The sequence below is a fragment of the Hypanus sabinus genome, chromosome 3 (genome assembly GCF_030144855.1).
Source record: "Hypanus sabinus isolate sHypSab1 chromosome 3, sHypSab1.hap1, whole genome shotgun sequence".
In the NCBI taxonomy this organism is placed as follows: Eukaryota; Metazoa; Chordata; class Chondrichthyes; order Myliobatiformes; family Dasyatidae; genus Hypanus; species Hypanus sabinus.
In genome coordinates this window covers 67,654,310-67,678,686 of record NC_082708.1, presented here as the reverse complement: position 1 = coordinate 67,678,686, position 24,377 = coordinate 67,654,310, and the positions used below count along the sequence as shown (strand labels likewise).

Here is a 24,377-nt window from a genome sequence, read left to right as displayed (position 1 = left end):
ATATGAATTATTTTCAAAGCTCAATGACAGGACATCTCTCAGGGCTTACGTTAGGGCAACGAATTCAGGAATGGTAATATTGACAGTGCGCCTTTGGGGGTTCTGAGAGAACGTGTGGCAGGACATCTCAGTGAGATTCTGAATGTTTTTCTTCTCTTAATCCTAGGTTTTAAGACGGTGACATTGTTGGACACCCTCGGCAGATGACGATTTATGATTCATTAAAGTGAATTCAGGAAGATCTGGGTTCAGCCCTGTGGTCCACTGATGGGGCATATTCTCTCCTGACTGAAGATTTTAAATTCCAGTATTTTCACCTTCCATCACAATGCATTCCTGAACATTAAAGATGGTTCTCCTATTGCGGCTCATGGTTTTACTGACAGTGGAAGATGTTTTCAGGAACTTTGACTTCAGCGTGTCTGCCCAGTCGGGTGAGCGAAGGATAGTTGCCCACCAGCCAGGAGACATCGTTATTGGCGCCTTGTTTTCAGTTCACCACCAGCCCCCTGCGGACAAAGTCCACGAGAGGAAATGCGGAGCCATAAGGGAGCAATATGGGATTCAAAGGGTTGAGGCCATGCTTCACACGCTGGATCGCATTAATGCAGATGACATGTTGCTACCAAATATAACGTTGGGATGTGAGATTAGGGATTCATGCTGGCATTCCGCCGTGGCTCTGGAACAAAGTATTGAGTTTATAAGAGATTCCCTTATCTCCAATGAGGAGGAAGAGGGAGTCGTCCGCTGTGTGGATGGAACTACGGTCCCATTCCGAGCCAAAAAGCCCATAGTTGGAGTTATTGGGCCAGGTTCCAGCTCTGTTGCCATTCAAGTGCAGAACCTACTGCAACTCTTCAACATACCTCAGATTGCGTACTCTGCCACGAGTATGGACTTAAGCGATAAAACATTATTTAAATACTTTGTAAGGGTGGTGTCATCTGATGCCCGCCAAGCCCGTGCCATGGTTGACATTGTGAAGAGATACAACTGGACCTACATCTCTGCGATCCACACAGAAGGTATTTAAAGGAAATAAATAATTTGTGAAGCTTTCTGTTGAGCTGTCTTGAGTATCTTAATTATTAAGCAGGTTTAAATTATCTATTAAAGCCCTGGCATGCAAAGAAAAAGACACAGTAATGCTTGATTGCTTAATAATCAACAATATGCAAACCCAAACGGACAGTTATTCTTAAACGCATATTTTTTAGCACTTATGTATAACTTCTACCTGCTTAATAGTTTCCAAATACTTCACTTTAATTAACTCAACTACTTTTGATGTCATGCTAGAAATGAATTGCAGAGATTTGATCATTTAAAATTTACATCCAATAGATGCTGACTTTTGTAAGAATGTTACCTAGGTTGAACTTCAGTGCTAACTATTAAGGAACTTTACAGTACAGTAGATTGTAGAATAGTAATTTTGTGCATTTCTGCCATTGAGGTGGCACCACCAGTTTATAATAGTTTGTACAATGAGTGGAACTTTTAATATTGAAAGGCAGATCAAGTTGAAAATCAGATTGAAAGAACTCATCTCAATATTGGAAGACTCATCTAACAACTATTTAACTGAGAAGACAACTCACTGAAGAATGAAACAAAGACTTGGAGATTTAATACATGATGGAAAGATAGTACCTTTTTTACTACTTATATAACAGATTTGCTTTTATCCCACTCACGTCAATGGCAATTAATTATAATGGATACATTAATTATGTAGCAATCCAGTTTTCAGTTAAAGAGAAGGGGTGCAAATTTTGCCAAATATAAAGGCAGAGTTGTATACATTTTGGTGGAGTGGAGAAGAAAGAAGTTTGAGTTTAGTTATAATGATAAGCTACAAATGGAATTGATATGTTCTTCAGGTTGATTGGAATGCAACTCTATAATACAAATATTCTGTTGCTACCTCAGACTTGAGTTAGCTAAAGCTACTTGCCCACACTGCACCTGAATATTGCCCCCTAAACTGAAGTAGAAAATGCTGGAATCACTTAGCATTTCGGCGACAGCATCCATGGAACAAAGTGAGAAATTAACATTTCATACATGTCCTTTCATTAGAACTGATGGTAGCTCAGGGCCTGAAGGACAAGTTTAAACATGTTTTTCTTTAAAAATTGTGCACATAGTGGTAAAGTGGGTTCAGGGTTTTTTTGGACCTGTTGTTTAAGGATAAAACAAAGTAAAATTTAAGGAAGCAGATTTTTTTTTTGGTAAGATACAGTGTCATTCTATCCTCCTACATTGTAAATAATCACCAAGGTAGATTTTCATTAGTAGATTTATTAAATTAAAATACAGACAACAGATATCAGAGTTAATTGTTTACTTCACTTTACATTGCCATGATTAAAGTTTGTGAAAGTGATAGTAACAGCCAGTCATTTTTTTTTTTGGTGTTTCCATGATAATTACAGTATTGGTTTGAATAATTCTTTGCAGAACATTTCAGAATAGAGAAGAGAACCATAATTGTATATGGCACAGAATTCCCACTGAAGTTTCATTTACTGGATTTCAATTAGTTTGACATTATCCAATTATTTCATTTTGATCAATAGGCTTAGAAGAATTATTTGAGAAATTAACATAGAAACAACTAGTATATGTATAGTTCTTTCTCAACAACTTAACAGAAGTTATAAATTAATATTAAAATCATTAAGATCAATGCTAAACTAAATGGCATGGAATTGTTACTCAGCTTTAGACCTCACTACAGCCTTGGTCAATACATGGATTCAAGAACTGAATTCCACAGGTGATTTGAGAATAATTATTCTTGACATCAAGCAACATTTGACCTATTGTGGTCAGAGAATAATTAATAAGGAGAAAAGTAGATCAACAATTGGTGTCATATCTTGCACAAAGATGTTGTTGACAGAGGTCAATCATTCTAACCCCAGAGCATCAGTTCCTCAGGGCGCAAGCATCTTCAGCTGCTTCATCGATAGCCTACTCCTCATCATCAGTTCAGAAGTGGGGATGTTCCCTGATGATTGTGCAATATTCAATTACATTTTTAACTCCTTAGAAAATAGAGTGGCATACTCCTGCATGTAGAAAGACTTAGATAACACAAATGTGTGCAATACTAAATGGCACATAAGAATCATGGTTTTAAAGTACCATACATTAGTTGTATTCAAAAAGGGATAATCTATGTATCTATTGTTGATATTCAAAAACATTATCTTCATTGAGTCCCATATGCAGAAACATATCCTGAGCTAACCATTGAAGAGAAATTAATCTGGACCAGCAAGACGAATATTCTGGTCACAACAGAAGATCAAAGGCTGAAAAACCTAAAGTCTTTCCATCAGCTTAATGCACAGTTCAAGAATATGCTGGAATAGTTTCCAGTTGCTCGGACAAGTGGAGCTTTAATAACATTCAGAAAGTTTGACAAGATCCAGGAAAAGGCTTACTATCCCACTTAGCATCTTAAACATTCATTCCATCCATGACTAGTGCATTATGATGTATAGAAAATGTATCACAGCTTGGCTACCCACAGAGTGACTCCCCTATCCAAGAACTCTATGAGCAAGCAGGACAAAGATGAAGAGCACATGGAAACTCAACCTGATGCTGTTTCACCTAGAGGTGTCACGTTGTTCTGATTTGGAATTATACTGCCATTCTTTCATCAACACTAAGTATGACTCCTAAGTATTATAACTGTTAGGGGAGTTTTCACAGGAAGTCCTGTTGCCATTCAGGACCATGGTTCACTGCTACTTTCTGAAGAGGATTGGCAAATTATAATTTAACATTACCTTAGCCAGCAATGCCCACACACCAGATAATGCTTGTATTATAATGTATGATGATTTTGAGACTACAGGCACAAAGATAGTAGAAAAAACCTTATTTGCTTTTCTTCCAAACCCACCAGTTCCTCACCTTCAGAACTTTTTCCTTTACCAAATGAAACATAGCAAATAAGGTTTATGTATATCAAATACCTACTTTCTATGTATTGCCTATCAATAAGTAGTTTCTTTAAAGACTGATCATTTTGCTTGGAAGAAAGGGAAAATTTTCAATCAGGGATTGAAATTTTTGTAAAATACTTCAATGAAATATTGACATTATATACTCAAAAAATAAAAAAAAGGTGGAAATTATATTGAATATCTGGAACTTTGGATGGATAGAGGAATTTGCAAATTCCTCTGCAATGGTTGTTCTATAATTATTAGGTCCAAACAAACTATTTCTCCAGCTCCTGCTAGGATTCTTTGTGTGCTATTTAGTGTTAATTAGAGAATGTACCTCCACAGATTTTTCGACTGTACTTTTGGTTTTCTTAAACACAGCTGAAATCCCGCAGTTACTGGAAATCTGAAGTAAAAAAGAATAGAGAACATAGGAACAGTCAACAACTGCAGTGAGAGAAACAGTTAACGTTTCTGGTCAAGATCTTTCATTAGATATTTAATCTGATGAAAAATTTGTACCTTGGCATATTACCTGTACTTTTTGTACTCCACAGATTTGGATAGACTTGCAAATTATTTCTGGCATTTTCTACTTTTATTTTTGGTGGTCTAATAGCCATGGCATTTGTTTTAATAACTATAGCTTCAGAGTTTCTGAGTAAACCAATATGCATATTGATTCACCAGTCACAAAAATCACAAATCCTTTCCTTGGAAATGTTGCGTGTTGAAATACTTTTCTATAAAGGAGTCTTTTGAGTATGATTGATTATAATATGGATTAGGTTGAATAATAATTTTAAAGCAGATTCTTCTTAATCAGAGCCACCAATAAAATATATGTTTGCATTTTGAGCAGTTGAAGACCAAAGACCCTCAAACAACGTGGCTTAAGGGGAGATTTATTCAATGTAATTGCACACTTCTAATATCTACCCAGAGCTACAACTGTGGTACTTCTTTTACACAGTATTTTCGGCTCCCTTAGTAAGGAAAACAGAAGCCAAGATTTCATTCTCCTTGCTTGGCTGGAACTGCAGTTACAACTTCCCCATCACATTGCATTATCTTTTGAGTTGGCAATCTCTGGGAACCAGCATCTTTCCAGTGGCCAAATGGCCTGCTTTTCAATTCCATACACTGCATCTTCTTTCTTGTAAGTTCATTATGTTAAACCAGAAATATGGATTGGAAGGATGATCCTGGGTTTACTTGCCATGCTTACGACATTGACATATGTGATGTCGGAGGAGTCAATGATAATCACGAAGCTGATGCCATGAAATTGTGCCATATAAAATACTCAAAGTTAGAATGAGAAGCTTAACATTTCCAGTATGTCATGCTAACCTTGAAAGGATGCAAAAGTGAAATGATGCAGATACCTCTGTTGGTGTCATTGTGTCTGTGTATTCAGTGGGAGGGTGTATAACTGAAGATTACCTGAAAATACTTGGACCACACAATTTGTGATCTTCAACTTTTCAGTCCATGAAGAAAGAACCAGAGAATGGTTTTGCTTCTTGAATTGATTGGTTTATTAATATAAACCACTTTTTGAGAATGGAGAGCACATACAAGCATTTTAAGTCTGGTAACAAGGTTAAGCCAGATCAGTAATGATGAAAAGCAAAAAACAAAGCTGCAGACACTGAAAATCTGCAATGAAAACAAAAATTGTATGATGCAATTAATGATTCAAACTGATAAAATGTCAATCCATCTGAAATGTTAGCTATTTTACTTTTCACAGATACTGTATGTCCTGCTGAGTATTCTCAGCTCTTTGTTCACAATGAAACTATTTTGCAGATAGCCCTTTAATAAAATTGATAGAATTTTATCCTATCCTCAACTAATACTCATTCTTCTGGGGCTGATATTTTATTGGTTATATCTTATTATGACTGGACAGTTCTTTTTATGTAGAGTTAAATTACAAAACCATATAATTTCAACACCAGGCAAATCTTTTGATAAGGCTGTTTCATTTGTCATAACTTTGGAAAGTAATAATTCTTTTAACACTCCTTCAGCAATGGAAATATAAAGGGTACTATTTATTATGCACCATTTATCCAGTTTTAAATCACAGCCAAACAAAGATTATGATCATTTAGAAATTAGCTCTTAATGCCCTTTATGGAACATTTTCCATGAAACCTGACTCAAATTAAGTTTGTATTACTTGAAAGAATATTAGAAGGATTATTTACAGAGCTTGCTGTGGATCCAAGCACACCAAAATAATTATGAACGTTAAAAACAGCCTTGCAGATGTTAGAAATCTGAAATAATAATGGGAAATGTTTGGAAAACTCAGCAGACAGGCAACATTAGTGGGAAGAGAAACAGAGGTAATGTTTCAGACTGAAGACCCATTCTGCTCCTATTACTAAAATGTATGGCTCAACCTAGGGAAGACAATGGTTCTGCTGATTGATGCAGAGAAGAACAGCACCAGCATGTTTCAAGAAGGCTATAGCCTGCATTCCTGTTTTTCCATTTGAGAAAAGAGAACAAGATACACCAACAGAGAAATGTAAAATAATCCCTGAAACTAGATTTTTGATGATACCTTATATATGAGAAAATGTGCAATCTTTGCATAGTGATTTCTTATACACCAGTGTTCAACATTAGGTTCACAATTTAATACCAAGCACACTGTAAATTTATGTACTGTACTTTTCTCAAAATAATCTACAATAATACACTCATTTTATCTGTTAAAAAGTATAAGATGCATGAGATATATCTTTTTTTAGTTGCGATTTGAAATATTATCATGGAAGACTTCAAGCATGAAGTATATTCAGTTCTGTTATTACAGTTCACCAATTACAACCTAAGACTGTTAAGAAATAACTCGATTCTACAGGTCCCTCTGACATTTGGGCTACAAGTAAGATACATTATGGGCAAAATTTAAAAAAATAATTCAGCAATTAGTATTACAAATATAAATGAACATGCATTTAGATTTCACAGCTTTACAGCAAACATATTTCAGGATGTGGGCAAAAATGGCAAAGGCCATTATGTTTATCCCACCCCTAATTGCCCTTGAAGATACTCACACTGTTCACTTGGGTAGGAAGTAGAGGTTTAGACCCAGCAAAAGTGAAGGAATTGTAAGATATATAGGATGGTGTAGAATGCGGTGGGAAACCAGCAAGTACTGATACACCTATGCATCTACTGCACTTGTCCTCTCTGGTAGTGATGAGTTTGCGAAGCACTGTAGAAATAAGTGTAAAGAAGCTCCAATATGTCATAGATGGCATGCAGAGCAGTCATGGTGTTTTGGTGGTGGAGGTAATGAATATTTAATATGGTTATCAGAATATCCATCTCCCGAGCCACTTTGTCCTGATGGTGGTATGCTTTTTAACCATCTTGGGAGTTGCATTCATACAGCCTAGAAGTAACTTTTTCATTGTGCCAATATGCTACTGGTTTCTGCTTTATAATGTGCTGTTAATTGCAATATAGATTTTTTATTATTATATTTTAAAATATGTTGGAATATCATCTTTTTTAAATATTTGAAATTCCATCCAGTTTATTTATCTATCAGCAGACGCAATTCACAATTAAGGAGGTGGTGGCTGAGGAAAGCTCTGTGCACTTTTCATGGAGTCTGGCAACTCAAACAATAGCGCATGCAGAGACTTTGAACTTGTCTTGTGACACCAGTGGTTTTGTTACTGTGAGATCTGATTCAGATCAGCTTACCACTTAAATATTACCTCTGAATTATTGCAGGGTATATCACAGCTTCTTTACAACATAATTAATGGGGAGTTTGATGATGATATGCAGTCTTTTGTCTGCCTGGAGGACTCTTTATAATAGCACTTTTGAATACCATTCTTGTACTGATTGCCAACTATAGGCCTTTGCTGACTAACTGATTCAAGAATAAGTAATGTGATCAGGATATTGCTTTGTCAACTATGTTGCATCTCTACAGCAATTTTACTTGAGTTCTTTCTACCGAGGGATGGCATTAGCAAGAGAGGCTGTAATTAAAGTTTTATTTAGCCTTTAATTTAAGGTTTTATTTTCAGAGAGTCAGAATGCAAGAGTATGTTCCTGGTATTACAGCCCACATGCGGAATGACATTAAGCTGAGATGGAAATGCATTCAGTTAAATACAGATGATGAGTGATGCTTTAGTGTTGCTTATAATTATGTACAGTACAATATTTAATGAAGTATGTTGCAAAACATGTAGATGTAATCAATTTAATCTTTTAAAGGTAGGATATAATTTGTGTTATATTGTAATGTAAATGAAGGTACTTATGTAAATTAAAACATTTTTAATACCAAATGGGCCAATGAATGCCTATAGGAATTTGGTCCAAAGCAGCGTAGCCACATAATATTATCACTTGATCATTTAATCTGCAATTACAGAAGTGAAGAATTTTAGGAGTCAAAATACATATGGACATATCACTTATTGGGCTTCAAACATCTTCACTCTAACATTCCAAACTACCCTATTTTGAGTAGATAAGTTCATATGAACTTTCTTACTTCTAACTTCTTATTTCAGATATTGTTCCCAGATTTGTAATCTCTGCATTGGATTGAAAAGATTAGTTAGATCACCCTTAGCAATACTTAGTTCAATGTGACAATATTCACTTGGGCAGAAAAAGACTATCAGTGCTTCCTACGCACAGTTGCAAATTTAATGTTGCATTTGGACTTTCAAAAGAAGGCATCAAATTGTGTACATTTTCATCCAGGAAGGACAGAGAAATTAGAGTTGAGCATCTCTAGAGTTGCCTAGGCATTCATCAGCACAGTCAGAGGGAGCAGGTGTCTCCTGCTCACTGTAATATTGATTTGAGAATAATGTGCTTCACAAATGGAAGAAAATGATTTGATGCTGGAAAAAAGGAAATAATGTCAAATACAAGCTGTTTGAGAGTTTATAGTTGCAAAGAAAGAATCTGCAAAACCACTTCCAGCTACAATTTATAATTCATTGGTTGTAAAGTAGATAAGATATTTTTATTATTATCAAAGGTAAGTTTTTAATGGGAGGACCCTGGCACAAAAGAGAATTGATTTGATTAGATACCTGTCAGCAATGGCCACCATGATCTCAATGTATGAAGTAAGTAAATTTATTAATAGATATAAAATAGTGGAGACTGAAATGAGAATTATTTCCAGTATCTTAGCCTGGTGAGTTAGCGAGGCAGAAGGGCATGATGAATGCAATTGATTGAATGTCCAGTTGTCCATGAACTCACACATCAAGCATTATCCCAGGTAAAGTTAGTGGATGTTCTTTGAAATATCTATTTCTGTTAGTTGTCATCAATCTCATTTTGCTAAAAGTGGGACTGGATAGCTGGAACAATGAGGGTGGGGCTCTCATTACTGTGGTAATATGCAATCCAAAAGGTTCTTTAAAATCATCAACATCTTGCAGATTCTGGAAATCTAAAAACAGAAACAACAGGAACATTCAGCAGGTGGGCAGCATCTGCGGAAAGAGAAGTAATGTTAACTTTTTAAACCTGAGACTGAATGGACATTGCTCTTCATAATGTTGAACTGTTTAGTGCAACAGCAGAATATTCACCAAAGTGTTCAAAAGCAGCGTGTTGAATACGTGTACTAAAAGCACAGAATTATGAGTGGAATGGCAATGTCAAAACCAGTAGTTTAAACAATAATCTCTTATTGGCTGATCTTTAATACACTGTGGGTAATTCCTTGCCATCATTAACATCTAAAGGTTAGTGCAAAGTTAACTTCCGTAATTGTTGCTAAATTCCAATTTAGAGTCACAGAGTCATAGAAATGTACAGCACAGAAGTGTGTCCTTCATCCCAACTGGTCTGTGCCCAACTATTTAATAAAATAAAAAATACCAAATTATAAATTAAATTGTGATTAAATTAGTGGTTTTTCTCAAACATCCACAGACTGGATAGAATGGCACAGGTCCTGTGGCCCATGATGTTGTGCTAACCTTTTAACCTATTCTATGGCCATTCTCACCATTCCCTCCTGCATAGTTCTCCATTTTTCTATCATCCTTGTGCCTGTCTCAGATGTATCTCCCCTAATGTATCGGCTGATATGAGACAGGCATGTATGGCTGTGAATATGACTACTTCAGTGCTCAAGAAAGGAGGAAAGTTCAATTTTTCTAGGAACCTTGACCTTTCCTAATTGCTAATAAATATGAGAATACTTTTGAGATGCAATTTCCAAAGGGCATATATCAGTAGCAGTAGTTATAGAAGCACCAAGGAATAATTTTGCAAAAAACAAGCTGCTAAAGAGGAGTTCAGTGGGTCAGCATCTGTGTGAGGGGGCAAAGGAGATGGCTTGTTGACCTTTCAACTTGAGACCCTGCGTTGGGACTAAAGGTGTGGAAGAAAGACAGCTGGTATAAGGAGGAGAAGGGGAGATAGGGGCTGGAAGGTGATTGGTGGACTGAAGAGCAGTGTGAGGAGGGGTTGGGGAAACATTAGCAAGTGGGTGATAGGTGGAAGCGGAAAGGGAAAAAGAGATGGGGGAGCGGATGATAAGGTGGAAATGGTAACTGGAGAGTAACAGGCAAGACACAGTGGCTCCCAGTGCTTGAATTCCATAAGAAAGGAAGGTCCTCAGCATGGTTAATGATCCCTCCCATTCGTCCAACCATCTCTTGGACCTTCTACCAGAGGTACCATAGCACTGGGACAAGTATCATCAGATAGGAAATAGCTCCTTCCCTCAGGGTATAAGACTACTGAACTCCATGCCATCACCCAGGTCTCATCTCATATGAAGTGCTAGTAGCATTATGCTGCTGACTTTTTAACTTGTGTGTGCATCCCATTATTTGTTAATTTATTTATGATGGTATTACTTTATGTGTTTTGTGTGGAGTTTTATGCACTGTGTTCTTCACCTTGGTCCGGAGACATGTTTTTTTGTTTGATGGTATCTATGTATGTGGATGAATGACAATAAGCTGAGTTTGAACTTGAACTTGATAATGGGAAACATTCAGGGAGAGATGAAGGGCAGATGGATTGGGGAGGGGGGGAGAAAATATGATGGGTGAAGGGAGTATGTGGACCATGAATAGTTGAAGGTGATGAAAATAGGAAATTGGAAGATGGGGTGGGGGATTCATGGGAAAGGGGTACAAGAGGTAGATTGGAAGGAGAGAGGGGTACACAGGGGATAAAGGTTACCTGAAATCGGAAAATTTACTATTTATACCAGTAGATTGTAAATTACCCAGGAGAAATATGAGGTGTTGTTCTTCTAGACTGTAGAAGGAAAGGGATGAGGATGGACAGGTCGGTGTGGGGAATGGGAAGGGGAAATGAAATGGCATACAACTGGCAACTCTGCATAGCCAGTACAAACAGAGTGCAGGTACTCTGAAAACTGATCATCTAACGTGTCTTTAGTCCCGCGAATGCAGAGTAGGCCACATTGGGAGCAGTGAACGCAGTAGAGGCTGGAAGAGGTGCATGTGAACCTTTGCCAGTTCAGGTCCCTAGATGGTGGTGAGGAAGGAGGTGTCAGAACAAGTGTTGATGTTATAAGATATGTATATTCAGAAACAAAATGCTGAATCTGAGCTTCCAGTACATGTGATGACAGGGAGATGCTTACTTATCTATGCTAATTTTTGTAATCAGTTTGGATTACAGTACCATAAAGACTGCTGTAGCCTATCAGTCACCTGGCCATGCACAGGGTGGTCCAGCAGGTTACTGATTCTCCATTTGAGTGGAACTGACACATCAGTGTTTTCCGATGGAAGATGACAAGCAGGTGGGGGATAGGTGAACGCAGACAAGGACACCACCATTCTGTTTCCAAGACAGTAAGAGGGGCATTTTTGAGTGGCGTTCACAGCAAATTTTGTGATTCGACATTGTTTAATGCATTTATTTCAACTGTTTGTTTTTGAAAGCTGTGGTAAGGGCTCTCTTCCCCCATGGGTTATTGGACAAGGATGCCTGCTCTCCTTCTTCACACACTGTCCACCAGTGCTGGTGTGTGACCTCTGCACATCCATATCTGTGTGGTAAATCTAGGATGTGTGTTTTCTGTCTCCATGAGGGCTGAAATGCGATCTCCTCTTGTCCATATCCTGTGTAGTCAGGTTGTGATGCAAACTCCTTCTGCTGTTCGCTGTAAAGCAGGGCTGGGATTTTGTTTGCAATACTTTGTGCGTAGGGACTGGGGTGTGAGCTGTACTCTACTATTCCCTGCAGAGTAATGACAGGATGTGGCACATTTCTCAGCACCCTGGATAATTGAAGACAAAGGAGCCTGCAGATGCTGGAATCTGGAACAAAGAAGAATGCTGGAAGAATTCAGCAAATCAAGTGGCATCTGTAGCGATAAATGGTATACAGTAGATAATGACTTGGATCAGGATTCTGCATCAGGACGCTGGATCAGGGTCTCAACCCGAAATTCTTCAGATGCTTTTTACCTCCACAGATGTTACTGGATCTGATTTCTTTCAGTGACCTTTTCTTTGATCCTGTACAGTTTGGTTAAGTTCTTGATTCTCCCTGCAACGTATTATGCTTTAGCTGCCTTTGTTTCTTCTCTGCATTCATGCAGGGCACATATACAGTACATGCAACAATTTTTCTAGCTTAGCCTCTGCAGTTGTGTCTGCATTTACCCAGGCAACAAAGGAGTGGTCCTTTAATAATAGTTCTAAGGTGCAAAATATGCATGGGTAGGTGAGCTGATAGAAATATGTATGAACAACGCTGAAATCTGCTTATTTTCACTTAAAGAATAAGGCCAACCAAATCACCAGGCCATCTTTGAGACCAGTGATGTAGTTGGCCTATCCTAACAATAAAAGACCATCCTCCCCCCATTGCAAAGAATCTGATTTTCCAAAAAATGATGGAATTCCTATTACAGATACTGTAGGGCTAATTAAATCTCATAATTAGGGTTTGGTATGGCAGTTATTGGATAGGCACAAGCAGTAGATTTGCTTTTCTAAGTTGCACTGGGTTTCCTTGACACACAAGTGGAGTCATTGAATTACATTAGTGCAATGTGAGATCAGTGACAAATCAACCTAGCAAGTTAAAAGTATTTCTAGAAAAGGTGCAATTTGGAATAATTTTAAAATGTACCAAAAATATTAAATACTTAACTCCCAATTTTAACCTTCAACTCCTAATGGGAGTGGGATGTTCAAGTATCTAACCTGAGGGAGATACTGATGCCGTGTTATACACTTGCCCAGTGCATTTTAATGAATGGTACATCCAAGGAAGGAAATACTGTTGCTTACTGCCCCCAGGCATAGATTAGGGCCTCAACTGACTTTAAAATGTCTGTAGTCATCATGAGGATCCTAAATACATTATGACTAACAACAATGAAGCTTCTAGCTAGTGTGAACTCCTAGAGCGGGGGTCGGCAACCCGCGGCTCCGGAGCCACATGTGGCTCTTTTACGTCTGTGCTGCGGCTCCCTGTTGCTTTGGGAAATAATTGGTTGTGGCGACCCTTTTCCTGGCACATCCGAACCGACTCACAATTAGATAGCCTACGGGGTTTTGCAAGCACAGAGCTTTGGAGCCTCTGCGCCATGGGGGAGGGGGGGGGGCAGGTTGAGGGAGGCTTAAAAGTGAGGCTGAAGATTTCGAATAAAGTTTTTTCCTTCGACTGCAGTTACCGACTCCGTGTCGTAATTTTAGCGCTGCGTGTAGCACACCGCTACATGGTCAGTATTTAATTAAAATGTATTTTATGTTAGTTTGTTAGTTTTTGAAATGTAAATCTAAATTTGAAGATTATGGTGATCTTGTACAATCTAAATAAGACGTCGTGGCGACCCATTTCCTGACACATCCGAACCGGCTCACAATTAGCCAGCGTTCAGGCTAAGGGAGATAGCCTACGGGGGTTTGTGAGTACGTGTCTTTTGCAGCATCCGCGCCCATGGGGGGCGGGTTGAGGGAGGCTTAAAAGCAAGGCTGTTTAGTTCGAATAAAGCTATCTTTGACTGCAGTTTACTGACTGCGTGTAGCACACCACTACAACGTGTTTTTATCGCTGGCTGTCCAGAGGGGAGGTGCTGAAACACTTTGTCGCGTGTCTGGAAGAAGTGAAAACTTTCCTGGGCAGCAAAGGGCTTACCTTTCCTGAGCTGGAACAGCCAGAGTGGCTGGAAAAGCTACACTTCATGGTAGACATGACAGCGCACCTGAACACGCTGAACACAGCTCTTCAGGGGAAAGGACGTACAGCCCTGCACATGTTGGAGGATGTTTTGGCACTCGAGCGCAAGTTGACGTTGCTTGCCAGAGATTTACAGAAAGGCACATTGTCTCACTTCCCCAATTTGAGAGAGTTCAAACAAGGTCACGACATGATAAATTCGGGGTATTTACATTCTGCAATCATCGCAATGCAAACATCGTTTGGGAAACGCTTCTGTGAGTTCAGAGAGGAAAAAAACACATTATCCTTCCCGGTCACTCCCCTAAGCATCGATCCATCCCTACTGAATACGACTGCATTGTCAGGTCAACCTGCATTGACTGCATTGTGAGTCAACCTGAACAAGTATGATAAATATTTTAATTGCCTATTATTTTACGTATATTCATATGTTTTCATTGTTCAGTGAAATAGTCCTTTTATTTTTCAGGTTGACAGCTGGCTGACGTTATTTTTGGTTTGCTGCTGGCGGCAAATTTAAGTTTGGCATTTTTCATAAATAAAAGAAGGACTCAAATAGCCGTTGAGTATTTTACTTAAAAGTAACCTTCAACCCAACGTCTTTTTTTCGGAGTTCAAAATGTTTTTGTTGCATGCAGAAATGTAATTTCGTTTTCTCTGCAGGAGTTCATCAATTTCATAAATGCAACACATTATAGTTTGTTTATACATAGCATAAAGGCAAAACAAAACGTTGTATGCAGTGTTATTTCATTTTAAATGTCAAACGGGTTTTGCGGCTCCCAGTGTTTTCTTTTCTGTGGGAAACGGGTCCAAATGGCTCTTTCAGTGGTAAAGGTTGCTGACCCCTGTCCTAGAGGAATCCTACACTGAGAAGCAGGAAGCACTGAAGGGTGCTAAAGAAGTTTTTTAAAGGATCCTTTTCATTTCTGGAAGTATTAAAGGTGCATTTCCTGTGTCTTCCGAAAACCTTCGATCCTTCTCTGCCACGAAGCCATCACACCAGATTGAAAGATCCTCGCTAGGGCCTGAATGCGTCATCCGACAGGTACATCTTCCTACATTTCTTATTCTACCTTTGCTGGCTGGGCCAACATCGAAGGCAGGTTCAAACAAGGGTGCGCCTGACCCTGCTTGAATATTAAAAGTAACTCAGAATTCATGGAGAGTTGGAGAACGCTTGCTGTTCTTTTAACATGATTAGACCCAGGAGATAAATCCAGACTGCCAGAGGAACTCAGGAGGTCAGGGAACATCCGAGGAAGAAAATGGGGAGTTAATATTTTGTGTCAAGATCCTTCATCTGGGCTGAAGGGTCTTGATCAGAAATATTGATTCATCCAGTTTAGTGCTCACTTTGAAATTTAGTAGGAACTGAAGTGTAAAAGATGAATAATTTCTGTGTCTATAATACTTAAACCCTCTTGGCCAGTTAACTCGACCACTTGTTACCATGAGCAAAATATTTCTTGAAGGAAGTTTCCTTTGCCTCGCTCAGTAGACCTCCTTAAAATTTATTACATTGAGAATAAAACAAAATACATTCATAGTCTAAAATGATTCATTTTAGAACATCGAGTCTCATTTAAAATAAATATTTCATGAAAAATTAATAACTGCAATCTGATTATGAAAACACAATCCATAAATAGCTATGTAAAATCCATATGGAACACAAGAAGTGTTTTTTCATGCACAGTTCCAAATACATGGAGCAATAGATTTAGAGTACAGGAGGCAAAAGCTGTTCACCATTCAGATTAGCCATCAGGGTAGGATGTAAAATTATTACCAAACAGTGAAATGTTAGTCATAATTCTATTTATTAAAAGAGATTTCTGGAGGTCTATATCATTGGAACTTTAATTGTCTTTCCTTCGGTGAATTCTATTCTTTGCTGGCACAGTGCTTCTCCAGAATTAGTCGCCCCTAAAGTTTGGTGCCAATTCTTTTCACTTATGGCAGGTATTATGCCACATCTCTCATGGTGTTTTGCTTTGTTGCATTCCAGAAATATAAACTGTAAGATTACCCCTATTCAATGCTTAATTGGAAGTTGTTGGCTGGAAAATTAAGGGTATGTAGTATACAGTTTACTAAAACATGATCTTGATAAACACTGAGGAACAGCACATCAAAACTGACAACTAAGTATTTGTAAAAGGATTCTTGCATCACGTGGAAAATCATAACACAAAGAAAACAGAGTTGTAAAATAGAGATGTTTTATTTTATTAATGAACAATTATAGGAATCACATTTCCAATTGTGTTACATAGCCCATCACATGTATAGTACAATTTTAAAAATTAATATTCTGTTGATACTTTTCTATTCAAAATTACTTTTCTCCAGCATTTGCTGTCAGTGTAGATAATATGAAAATGCTTGGAGGAGGAAGAGACAGAGCTACAAATTATGAAGAAGTGCTCAGGTGATCATGTTGGAGTAAACATAAGGCAGACATAAATTTTAGAATAATGTAAGTGGGGAAAACAAGCTGCTGCTTAGATAGCTTTTGAATATGTAACCATAAAATTCAGAAGCCTCCTGCATACTTAAAAGTTAGAAGAAATTAATTTTTCACAGAATAATGATGCAACTTAGATTTGTAGGAGTATTGTTAATTCTAACTTAATTGTCATTTTTAAAGCAGTTTGTCAAGTGACGATGGGTAGGAAGGTAGTATAAGGGAGTGAAATATTGATGTTTGAATAGCCTGCCATATTTAATTTCCTCCAGCGCCCCAAGGATGCCAACACACTAATTATTTGTTGTTATGAGCTTGAAATTAATAAAAAATTAGATTATGTATATCACTGGGTCTGTGTTGTTTCTTGTGATTGATCGACAAATCTCTGATTGCTGTTCTCTGAGTAGAAGTATTTAATTTAGCAGAAGTTAATTACTCTTAAATAAGAATAGCTCTTCAGTTTTTTTCTGAGTCATGATGCTAAATTGGCAGAATTTGTAAAGTTTTAAAGTGTCTTACGCCTTGCCCTTAGCAGACAGAAATTGTCCATAATTACACCCTATTGAATTGAATATTTTGAAAGAAAAAAAATGCTGATTAAAGAACAAAACCCTATTAACAGATTTTTAAAAATGTTGTAAAGGTATCTGCAGATAATATCTTACACATGGTCTGAAAAAACACTGCCAAGAAAAACAAACACAATCAACTCTTTGAGAGGAAACTAATGGAAACTTTATGAACTTACGTTCAGTGGTAGAGATACATCTCTTTTGAACTCTACTCTCACCTAAATGCATGCTCTCTGTTGCTAGATATTTTGATCCCAGAAAAAAAGATATTTTCTGTCTGCTCTATCTATGCCTCTCATAATCTTATAAACTTCTATCAGACTTCCCTTCAGCCTCCACCAGTCCAGAGAAAATAACCCAGTTATGTTGAACCTATGCCCTCTAATTCGGGCTGTATCCTGGTAAACCTCTTCTAAGCCTTATCATCCTTCCCACAATGGGGAAAACAGAAGTGAATGCGATATACAACCCATCCAGCATTTTATAAAGCTGCAACAGAACTTTCTAAGCTTTGAACTTAGTGCCTTGAATTAAAAAAAACAAGCATTTCATATGCTTTCTTTACCATTCTATCAACCTGTGCATCCACTTTCAGGGAGATAAATAATTCAGGGAATGTAAAACAAAAGAAAATTAAAAATTAAATAATTAGAAAAAGGTAAACAATTAATTGGCATTAAAGTAAATTCAATTCAGAAAACTCTTTTAACCTAGAATATTCTTCTTTGCCATAACTTCTATCCAAATAAAGAAAACTGTGTTTCCTGCAGTAGGTTGCAGGAGGTGCAATTCAATGTGCAGCTTCCCCACCATTTTGCTGCTGGACACCATGAGTGAAGTGACATGATTCAGCCCATTTTTTGGCAGCCTGATATGTAAACAGACAGTTTCCCTAGGCATATTATATTTCTGTTCAGTGACTGTCACTCTGATGACAAACTGACTCGTTAAAAATATCAAACAAGCTCAGAAAAAAATCAAGTTATTGATACCGCCAGGCCTTTGAGGGAAAACTTTAGAGTAAATTGATTCCTCTCCCGGTTTGGAAAAGTGATAGCCTGAGCCAAAGATGAAGATATATAAATGGAAATATTGATTTTTCATATCGGCCTAGCACACACCCCTGGTCCACCATTTTGGAGATGGATACTGGCTTTGTCCTTCACAATAACCCGCTGGGAAGTGGAGTGAGTGCACAAACCTCTGAGCCCCACCAATACCCCAGCAAAGAGCAGCTTACCATTCAGGTGTATGGCAATGAGTCTTAGAACTATTCAACACAAACAGTTCTGTGCCAGTCTCCTGCTAATGGAAGAGAGAGCAGGGATGGTAACAAATGGTCAAAGCCTTATAATGTCATAGATACACAGGACCAACTAGGGCAAATGAAGGATTTATTAAATAATTCATTTATCCCTTTCAATACCTCAACTGTATTCATTTTTACAGAACATACGACTAGGCTTTGATTTATTTTTATTAATGTTATCCTTAAGTTACTGTATATTCTTATTTTGTTACAACAGACAAGGACCATTCAGCCTATTGAGTACTGTATATGTCAGCTCAAAGAGCAATCCTGTCAGTCCTATTTTCTCACAATCATCTGTAATCAATTCTGTTAACTCTATCTTATTTTGCCACTGCCCAGCTACATCATAGCTAATTTATGGAGGATAATTAACCTATCAACTTGCATGTCTTTGAGCTGAGGGAAAGATTGGAACGGGGTGGAAACCCACATGGTTTCAGGGAGACTGCAATCTCCAGTCAGAGACCAATCTAGAATCCAGGCTGCTGGTGCAATGTGAGGTGCCATTATAGAATTGTTCTGCTTGAGAGGAAATTTATGGGAGATTGACTGGAAAATAAAGAAATTAAAAAAGTCAAAACAATTCTTAGGTCCCCATCTCCATGCTGGAGATAACAATTATAGAATTTGGAAAATATTCCTTACTCCAAAGTCATTTGATATCTCTTCTGAAAAGAAGTTGCACTTTTTTAATATGCTGTTCTTGAAGTGACATTTGTGAAACTTATGAACAGCCAATGACATCAGAAACATATAAATTTCCTCATTCTCTAATATCTTTTGGGTCTGATTGAAATCAGTGTGTGGTTGCTGATGTATCTCATTTAATAATGGTGAAGTAACTGGTGAACCGCTTATTTCTCATGGTGAAATCGCCTAGCATGTCATTATTGCCAAGAATGTGGTTTCTGGCTCAGCTACAATGAAAACCCGGTTAAGATGAATTTTGCCGGCTCAGATACAAAGATAACCTGGTTAAGATGATTTTATACAAAAAGTAGAGGAATTTAAATTGGACTGTATTGAACATATGTTTTCTTACTGAGGTATTTTTATTCATTAATTTGGCATATCCCTTGGTTAGAAATAGGCAAAGATACAAGTGTCAAAATACCTATCTTCTGAAAACTATAAAAGATCTCGACGGGCTCTGTTTCTGTGCTGTACATTTCTATGACAGCGTTTCTATCTCCCATGTAGTGTCATTGTAGGGAAATGTTTATTTGCCTTGGGATATTGGCAAAATATTGAGTTTGTGTGGTTTCATTTTCAGTGGATTCAATGACAAAATGTTCCTTATTCATTGGAGGAAATATAAACTCATTTATTGTATTTTGCATGGAAAATGTAGCTCACTGGCACCAGATCCCTAATGTCATTATCAGCCAGACACAGCTTGTACCAGTTCAATGAAAAAAAAACAACAATTTTACAGTGGCATTCCTAAATTATTTTATTTAGCTGAACTGACTGATATTCTGTTGCTTCAAGTACAGTTTGTTAAGGCAAAGAGCAAAAGAACTGCTTTAGATCAGGATTGTTGAGCTGGTTGCAGTGAAATTGGCTCACATCAATTTGCATGAAATGTTCAATCTTCTCATAGTTACTTTAAAAGTGCACAGTAAAATTTTGACAGAAATTACGAGTCTTCACGAACCTGGGCAATGTTGAGTTTTATTCTTTATTTTCTAAGTTATAATATTGCATTTCAAAAGTATTTAACTGACAGTGAAATATCTTAGGAAGCTTTGTGGTTGAGAAAGGTGCTCTAAATAGCAATTACTTTTTAAGACTACTTTACATATTTTAATGAATTTTATTTTGGAATCATAATCTCAGCAATATGAATATCTATCCTGATAAAACCTCATAAAGGAGCTGCAGTTTATTAAATAACTGTTAAACTGAATCTGCTTTATTTCATGTAATGCAGTTACAGTTTGCAGAGACAGGGACTCTCAATCTAGACGGTGGTTTTAAATCCAGATGCAAGATAATAATTCATATTATTTTATATATACTTCTATTAATGATTTATAAATTGTCTTATGCCTTTAACTCCTTGGTTTTCAACTGCAAATTGAGTCCAACCCATTAGTGGAGAGGGAGGGTGAGAATATGAAGGGGAGAACTGGCAGAGGACGATTGACTCGGAAAGGAGTGCACTTTTAAAATAGGCAATTTGCAATCAGCATTACTAACCAGAGTGGGAGCATTGTGGTATGAGACACAGACACAGCAAATCTCTCTCTAGTCAATGCAATGGAAAAAAATCTGGAAATCTATGCATAGTTTAAAGCTTATTATATAAATGTAACTTTGGTTGTCTCATTGCAATGGTCAATTAAACAGTTTGAATTACAGTGAAGCTCTTTCAAGTGTAAAAACAACCTTGTAATGGTCAATGGGTCATCATAAGGAGTCAAAGGGAAACAGGAACCAGTCTCCTCAAAATTAATTTGTCCCTTCCTCCAATTTCTGTAGGTAGTGCCTTATAGATTCAGATCTATTGTGAATAAAGATCATTTTCACTCTGAATGTGTGTGCGTATGTGTGCAAATACATACACTGGAAAGGTTACATGGAATTAAAGTAGAACTACAGTTTAAGAGGACTGAATCCTCCTCACCTGTGGTAAAACAGTTGATATAACAGTGTTTCAGCTAATGCAATGTAGATAATGCAATAAATAGAATATTTCAAAGGGAATAAGTACAAAGAGCTAATGTAAAACCCAAAGAGAAATATGTTTTAAGATCATTTATGCTGAATCTAGCCTGACGTTTTGTTATGTGAGCACAAGGTCCATCATGCAGAGACCCACTCATTAGGGAAAATTAAAGCTATTAGTTCTGCTTGTTTGAAATGGTAATCCCATGGAGAAGTACATTTTGGTTTAAATAATAATTCCTCTTACTAGTTTTTCATTTTATTTTAGAAATTCAGAGTGAAAAGGAAGCAAATTGGTCTAGCATTTCAAGGAAGTGCAGAAGGAAGGATGAACCTGTATTTACCATAAAAAAAAACTCATTGAAGCTAAGGACTTCGGGGAAGAGAATGGTGATGTCCTGAAATGTATTCATGTTATGAAATGGAGGCATCTGCAGTCTTGAGGCTTATCAAAGTTGATAAATAGATTGCTCAAACAAGGGGAGAAATTGCTGAGTCTGGCAGAGGTATTGGCATCTTCCTTAGCCATGGCTGAGGTGCTTAATGTGCCTTTATTTAGGAAGAACTGCAAAGACCAGCCAGGGAACTACAGGACAGTTAAACTAGCATCAGTGGTAGGTAACATACGAGACGAGATTCTAAGAGACAGGATCTGCCAGCATTTGGAAAGACAAGAATTGAATTGAATTGGAATAGTGCATGGGATATTAGGTCTCATGAATTTAATGAGGATTTTTGAAGTGATAACCAAGAGGTCTGGGATAATCAAGACATTAGCAAAGTTTTTGATGGAATCTTGCTTGGTAGATTGATGCAGAAGGTACAATTGCATGGGGATTCAGGGTAAGCTAGCTAGTTAGTTACAAAATTGTTTTGGTGGAAAGAGTCAGAGGGTGGAGGTGGAGGGTTGTTTTCATAGGTGGAGGCTTGTGACCAGTGTTTGTCATATAATTTAACAATTTGTATGAGAATGCAGGGGACATGTGAATGACATAAAAATTGGTGGTGTGGTGGACAGTGGGAAAGGTTGCTTAGGGTTACAACAGGACGTACATCTACGCAGAAAGTAACAAATGAATGACAGATGGAACTTTACTCAAACAAGTGCAAAGTAATATATTTTAGGCAGTTAAACCAGGGAAGCACTAACACAGTATAAGACAGGGATCTGAGTGAGGAGTGTTGTAGGACAGAGATTTAGGGGTTCAAGTACGTAGTTCTCTGAAAGTGGCGATACAGGTAGACAAGGTGGTGTGGAATGTGTATGACATACTTATCAGAGAGGGTATTGAATACAAGAACTGAGAAGTCATGTTACAAGTGCACAAGATGTTGGTGAGACTGCCACTGGAATATTGTGTGCAGTTCTGCTCAGCATGCAATTGGAAGGACGTGAGGGTACAGAAACGTAACAAGAAGATGTTGCTAAGGTGTCAAATTTCAAAAGTTCGAAGTAAATTTATTATCAAAGTACATAATGTCATCACATACTACAGTGAAATTCATTTTCTTGTGGGAATACACAACAGATCTATAGAGTAATAACTATAACAGAAAAATCAATGGAATACCACCCAACTAGGGAGTGCAACAACAAACTGGAAATACAAAAAGAAGAAACAAAATAATAAATAAATTAGCAATAACTATTGAGAACTTGAGATGAAGAGTAATTGGAAGTGAGTCTATTGGTTGTGGGAACATTTCAATGATGAAGCGAGGGATGTGATCGCCTTTGGTTGAGAGGTAGTAACTGTTCCTGAACATGGAGGTGTAAGTCCTGAGGCTCTTGTACCTTCTTCTTGATGTAAGAAAAGAGCAGGTCCTGGGTGGTGGGAGTCCCTGATGATGGACACTGCTTTCTTGTGACAGGGCTTCATGTAGGCTTGAGGTATAAGGAGAGTCTGGATGGGCTGTCTCTCCAGGAGAAAAGGAGGCTGAGTTTTAAAGTGAGAAGGGAAAAGTTTAATGGGAATGTAAGCTATTCGCACAGAATTATCCTACATTTCATAATCCCTCTACATCCCTCTAACAGATTAAGGGTCTTAGCCTGGAATGCTGACTGTTCAGTCCTCTTTGACTTGCTGAGTTCCTCCAACAGTTTGTGCATGTTGTTCGAGATTTTCAGCATCTGCAAAATCTCTTCTGTTTATGACCTCTACATGAATCCATTGTTTTAAACTAGTATTGTGTGTAACATATATCCTTTATCTAGCAATACCGTGAGATTTCCAACAAATGCACCTGGCAAATGTTTCAGGACGTCAGTCTCTGATACTGAGCCTATTAATTTTGGCTGATCAGACTCATTCTGTGGAAACATTGCCAAAAGACCCATAGATATTCATACAATCCTTTTTTTTCTTAATGATTTTTGAGAAATTCCTGACTTTGTGTCCATTTTTATTTGAAGAACATTTACAGTAAGGTCCTGTCGCAGATATATCCATTTCAGTGGTCACTGTACAGGCTTCTCTCTGCAACACAGGTTGAAAAGAGCTCTTTTGCTTTACTTTGATCCATTTTAAATCTTGTTAAAGGCCATTCTATCTGTGGATGCGATTAGCTTTAGCATTTCAACATTCCTCAAAGTAAAATGCCGAACCTTCACTGAAGAACATTTATATGATACAAGAAGGAAATTTGTTCCACATTTTGAGGCTAAGATTCAGAAAGCCTCAAAGGAATTTGCCACAGAAAACTTGTCTTTGGTATCTGTAATTCTGGAGAAGGTTTTATAGTGGTTTGTGTCGTAGTTCTTTGAGAGTACATTTACACTCATCTTAGACTTTATAAACAAGCAAAAGTAAAAAGTTGTGGGTGAATGACATGAGGGAGAAGAGAGGAAGAGTTTCCCATAAACAGAAAGGCACCATTCCTCTGCATCCTAGAATTTTCTCCCAAGCACTTGCTCAACTCCCACCACTTCCCAAGGTCTCTAATTACTCACACAGCCACCCTCTTTCTTCAGTCTTAACACCCTTTCCCTCTCTGGACATGTTCCCTGCCAAGTTCCAGTCCCTGGCTTCTGGCTCCTTAGCGGACACAATTTCCAAACACACCATTTACAAACATATTATGATGTCCCCTGCCCACCACACTTCACCCCACCTCCACCAGTCACTTTCATTGCTGCATTTAGCATCAAGAGCCTGCAAATGAAA

General features: G+C 37.7%; 1 protein-coding gene across 1 annotated transcript in view; it reads left to right on the top strand.

Moving 5' to 3' along the window:
• The first annotated feature begins 349 nt into the window (after positions 1 to 349).
• Positions 350 to 24,377, top strand: part of grm5b (glutamate receptor, metabotropic 5b) — a 464,503-nt gene continuing 440,475 nt past the window's right edge. The window contains exon 1 of the mRNA XM_059964595.1: positions 350 to 1,028. Within this exon, the coding sequence (XP_059820578.1) occupies positions 350 to 1,028 (679 nt within the window). The remainder of the gene's footprint in view (positions 1,029 to 24,377) is intronic.